The sequence below is a fragment of the Ylistrum balloti genome, unplaced genomic scaffold, assembly GCF_031769215.1.
Source record: "Ylistrum balloti isolate Yb309-2 unplaced genomic scaffold, AGI_CSIRO_Ybal_v1 Utg370292, whole genome shotgun sequence".
NCBI lineage: Eukaryota > Metazoa > Mollusca > Bivalvia > Pectinida > Pectinidae > Ylistrum > Ylistrum balloti.
In genome coordinates this window covers 14,682-20,397 of record NW_026782221.1, presented here as the reverse complement: position 1 = coordinate 20,397, position 5,716 = coordinate 14,682, and the positions used below count along the sequence as shown (strand labels likewise).

The window sequence follows — 5,716 nt, the reverse complement described above, 5'->3', positions numbered from 1 at the left end:
AAAAAGAGGGGGACAAACAATATAAATCAATGCCGCATTAAAAAGACAGTGGTGATTAATTCAGTAGTATAATACATAAATCATTTCCACTGTATCATACGGGAGTCTCTAGATTCTCCTTGAAAAAAATTGTATAGGTCGGTCAATGCACAGTGTGTTGATATACACATTTATAGCTATAGTAATGTACTAAACTCTCGTCAATTCGTTCAGATCTGTTACCATATTCAGCATCCTATTCATATTGCCTTTGAATTCAATTTTACCTTTGTGCGAATATTCATAACGAACTTACGAACTTACTCAATGGACTCTATGTTCCGGAAGTCAATTTCTGGGGTAGTGATATTGTTATGTTGAATATAACTCAACTGGTTGCTTAATGCAAACTTAAACTACATTTCAGGTAAAATGAAACCGACCACGACGAGACTCAGTATGTATGGTTTGGGTACCTATGTACCCCCAATATTTTACTGAGAAAAACTGTCTCAGAAAATCAAAAGAGTGAAGACATTTAATAATGGAAGTGTCCATGATTCTAGAATTGTTTTCAAGATTTAAAAAATATCACCAATTTTTTAATATAGCTGTTTGAAAATTGACAAAAAACACGAAAATCGGTGATTTCCCCCATTTCGTGGGTACATTTTACTGAAGTTTACCATGAGCGCAGGCTTGAACAAGTTTCATATTGATGCTACAAAATAAAAATTTTAATAAAGTCATTGTGTTAAAAGGAAAAACTTGTTCAAGACTGCGCTCATATTAAAAAATTAATTTTTAAAATTATTTTTCGGCATTTTGATGCAAGATCGCGTGTAATATATGGTCCGGAACACGGAAAACGGACGTCGCCGCTATCGATATTTTTGTTTACTGCAGCAGAAACACTCAAATGATGGAGTTAAAACCAACAATTCCTTAATTTTTCACAACCAAGAAAGGTAAGATTTGTTCTTGTTAGCAAAAATTTTTAACTGATGTGATATAAAAAATGAATAGTTTTTTTTATTCATCGGACGTCTGCAACACTTGATTGCATCATCAGTTTTACGTCTGGTTGACAGATGCCCCAATACAGGTAGACGGCAAAAAATCCACTAACTTTGTGTGATGTTTGTTAAAAAATTTATTCAAATGTCATTTATTAACAATAAAATCTATTTAAAGGTATCTCAATACTTTTTAAAGTTCTGAAACAGTATTATTCTGTGCTGCCAAGCCCAGCTTGAATGTTGTCGATGTTGATCGCCGAACAAACGGTGAAGTGTCGTCTGGACTGAAGGCGAGCTCACAATAAATTCAAGAGTAATTCATTATAAACTTCAACAGAGACTGTGTGTCTTGTTGAAGTCCACTGAAAATGTCTTCTTTCTGTCTGAAAAATATTCGTTTTATTAACTAAGGAAAAATAGAAATGAAAGAGCGCATCTATTTATACTCATTGTCTTGGAAACAGCCAGAGAGAAAGCCAACATAGTCGGTGTATATATACTTTCAAAATAACTTCCAGTTGCATATGCTGTTCCGTGGTGTAGTGGTGTGAGGGTTGGCTCAGGAGCATAAGCACCGCAATTATGGGATCCAATCCTGATGACCATTGATTTTTTTTTTTTTTTTATTTTTTATTTTTTTTTTATATTCAATTTAAGATACAAAACTATAATACATATTTTCTAGCGAGAACTTTGCAACACATTATTATTTTTAACATTAATTAAAACTATTTGTGTAATTAATTAAGCTCTGACTTCAGATCCTGTTGACAACTCTTATTTATTTATTTTGATTTCAAATAAAAAAATACCTATTCTTAATTTAATTTAAAATGCAACCATGTAGTCTGTTCTTGAAAGTGCTTAGCAACATTTTATTTTTTTCACATTAAGAAAATAACATTTGTAATATTAATTAAACTGTGAGTTCAAATCTTGTTGACAATCCATATTTCACAAACATTTATCGACATTTGTGTGAGTTACAGTTGTGCTGGTGCCTGTTCCTTTTTATTATTTTTTCTTAATTTCATTGTAAAAAACTTAACAACATATTCACTAAATAATGTGTAATTATTGATCAATTATGACAAAAATATGTTATGTAATTTAAATATGAATATAATATCTATGTTTACAACTTTTAATTTCTTATACAATGTATAGAACACACATTCTTTTGAGTTCCACATAAAAAGTTGTCACTTTTATGTTTATATATTCTTTTTATACTTTTCTACGTTACCGTGATTCATATGGTTGGTATAAAGTATTAATATACTTATCAAATATTTCTTTCCAGATGCCAAAAGACACCCCATGTTGCTTGTGCTTCAAAAGGTGTAAACCAAATTCCAGAAGGCATATCCCACCTGGCGTGGCCTTTAAAAGATATGTGGAGCGATGTGTTGGCAGGGACGTGAGTAGCAATGACATGATATGCGCGACATGTACGGCACGAGTGTATAGGAGTCTTCCAATATTTCACCAGACACCTGTAAATACTAATGATGACGAGTACATTTCTCAGCCGCCAAAGAAAAAGACACTGTCGAGTCCTAAAACTATTAATTTGAACCTTCCCGCAACATCAAAATCTCATAAATCATGTATTGTATGTCATAAAGATGCAAACCAAAGAAACCATTTAACCAACATCCCACAACAAGGATCTACTCAGGCCTTCATAGTATGTGGTATATTCATACACCCCCATAGTAGATGTTGTGAGAGCCATATTGAGAACAATTATCTGAGAAGTAAACAATGAACACATTTATTTGAAACTAATTCACATAAAAAATGAAGGTAGAATGAAAATGCGTTGGCATTACTTGGAACCAAGAAATCAAATGACTGGTTTTCAAGAAGTGATATTACAGGTCTTCTCTCCGGAGTCCGAAGGATGCTGTCTACACATTCTGGACATTTGAATTTCGATGTGCCATCATTTTTAACCAATGAAGATTATGTAACATTGACAGGATTTACCAAACAGCAGTTTGACGAAATTGTCACTCATTTGACATCACTTAATAATTCAGCAGTTAGGTCAATCCGGACATGTCTAGCTGTGTTTCTCTTTAAATTACGTAGTGGATTGTCCAACAAGTTAATTGGTGTGCTATTTCATTTAACATATTCACAAATCCAGCGTATAGTGAACAGCACAAGGAATGCCTTAGTGGAAGATTTTGTACCAGATAACCTTGGATTTCAACACATATCTCATGGAGACTTTGTTCAAAACCACACTACAAATATAGCAAAATCATTGTTCCAACCAGGCGAAAACGAGGCTATTGTTGTTGCTGATGGCACCTATGTTTACATCCAGAAGAGTGCAGACTACAAATTCCAAAGGAGGTCCTATTCTATGCACAAGAACAGACCACTCGTTAAACCAATGATGCTTGTAGGAACAGATGGCTACATTCTGGATGTGCTCGGACCTTACCTGGCTGATGGCTCAAACAACGATGCCTCCATTACAAAACACATGCTTAAGGCAAATGAGGAAGCTAGCAAGTGGTTCAAACCCGGCGACATATTCATTGTAGACAGGGGGTTTAGGGACGCTGTGAGGTTTTTAGAAGACCGAGGTTTCGATGTGAAAATGCCCTTCTATCTTCAGAAAGGCTGCAAGCAGCACAGCACCGAAGAGGCGAACCTTTCACGTTTAGTCACAAAAGTCAGATGGGTGGTAGAAAGCGTGAATGGCAGGATAAAACAATGGAAACTGTTTGACAAAGTTGTTCCAAATACCCTGATCCCTTCTATTGGTGACTTTGTGAGAATCATCTGTGCTCTTATCAACAGGTTTAAAGAACCACTTGTGAAAACTGACGCAACATCAGAAGCACATTGCAGGGCAATGCTTGCAAAGTCCAAGGAACCAAATACAGTGAAAGCATTTTTGGAAAGCAACAACTTACTAAATAAGAGAACTGTTTATCAAAAGCTGGAAGCAGAAGACTTGATGGACTTCCCTAAACTTTCCATGGATGACTTACGAAACATCACCATGGGAGTTTATCAACTTAAACAGGCTCCAAGTTATAAAAAGGAGCACTGTGTTGACGATGGACTGTATGAGTTGCTGGTCTTCTCAGAAAACCCTAATCTGATCAAGTTAAAAATACAGTCTCGACACTGTAACAGCAGAGCACATTCTTTGTGGATTGAGTATGACTCACTCTCTGATGATCCCATCAAAGGTTGGTACTGCACTTGTAAAGTAGGCTCAAGAGTGGTCGGTTGCTGTGCCCACATTGCAAGTGCATTGTGGTTTCTAGGATATGAACGCTTCCAAGGCAAATCATCTGGGGCAGTGACTATTTCGACAAAGTCTTTGGCTGATGCAGCTGACATTCCAACAACAGATTCCGACACGGATGAGGAGTATCCAGAGGAATAAACTGTAACACTATATGTATTTAAAGTAGATATAATTTGAAGTCACTTATCACTTGTTCATTTTCATGTTTGTTAAATTCTGTTAACAAAACCAAAGGTTATACATTGATTATATGCTTCGAATATGCTTTGCTTTCAAAAGCACCAGTGCAGAAGTATGAAGCAAAATAGAAACCGATAACAGCTTCAGGTGATGTTCTTGCTATGTGATAGACTTTGTTGTACACTTTGATTAATAATCAATTTTTTATATTGTGTACACTAGTATACCTTTATAACAAAAATGTTTTACCAATGAAATTATGTGATAAGTGTTTCGCTTTCAACAAGTAACAAGTGGAAAAATATTGTAACAGAAAAGAATATGTTAACAATTACAGGTATGCTATGTGATAGACTCTGTTGCTAGGGTACTAACTTTGATCTGTATCAAAATGTTTATATTATACATATTTCGTAAGAAAAGGTTAGTCCATGTAAAGTGATAATGATCTGTTTTCATTAAATAACGTACAATAAAAAACATTGAAACAGTATAAAAAAAAATAACAGTTTAGGTCATATTCTTGCCATGTGTAAGAATACTTTGCTAAGGCACCAACTTTGATCAATACTCTAATATCTATATTGTGATACCTTTATCAGAAAGTTTAGCTACTGAAAACATGAGAAATATTTTGTTTTCATTAAGTACAGCAGAAGAAAAATCTTGAAACTGGAAAGAAAATGTTGTTATCAATATAAGGTATTGTTGTTGCTATGCGACACATTCTGTTGCTAGGGAAATTATTGTCACTTCCCAAATGTTTGCATTATAATACCTTTGTAAAAAAAGTTAGTCCATATAATTATGTCACATATGCTATGATTTGTTTCCATTACACAAGTTCGGACGATAGAAAATGTTGTTACCAGTAATAAATCTTATAGCCATGCCGTTGCTATGTGATATAATTCGTTGCTAAGGTACCAAATGTAAATATATTAAAAGTTTAATTTAAGCCTTTGCTAGCAAAACCCATTAGTTGATAACTTCCATAAGTGATTTAATTACATCAATATTAAGCAGCATATTTGTATGATAATTAAAAGTTACAGAATCTTTTTGTAATGCTTTGTGTCATTTTTCTCTTAAAAAATACTGGTGTGACACCTATATTTGAAGTGCCGCTACGCATGCGCCGAGAAAGAAAACATGCTAAAATCCCCCAATTCATTAATTACGTTACTATCCTTACTCAGTATAGGTATTTCATCAAATTTGAAGAGGGGGCCAAATTTGACCCAAATCATACATTCTC

The 5,716-nt window shown here is 34.3% G+C and overlaps 1 protein-coding gene across 1 annotated transcript; it reads left to right on the top strand.

The window, feature by feature from the left end:
* The first annotated feature begins 2,850 nt into the window (after nt 1-2,850).
* LOC132553020 (uncharacterized) lies at nt 2,851-5,505 on the top strand. The gene has a single exon (XM_060217224.1). The coding sequence runs from the start codon at nt 2,905-2,907 to the stop codon at nt 4,414-4,416; it is 1,512 nt and encodes a 503-aa protein (XP_060073207.1). The 5' UTR covers nt 2,851-2,904; the 3' UTR covers nt 4,417-5,505.
* The last annotated feature ends 211 nt before the right edge of the window (nt 5,506-5,716 follow it).

What these genes read in the sequence shown, in the direction of transcription:
- LOC132553020 (XM_060217224.1), top strand. Translation starts at nt 2,905, where the DNA reads ATGCTGTCTACACATTCTGGACATTTGAATTTCGATGTGCCATCATTT.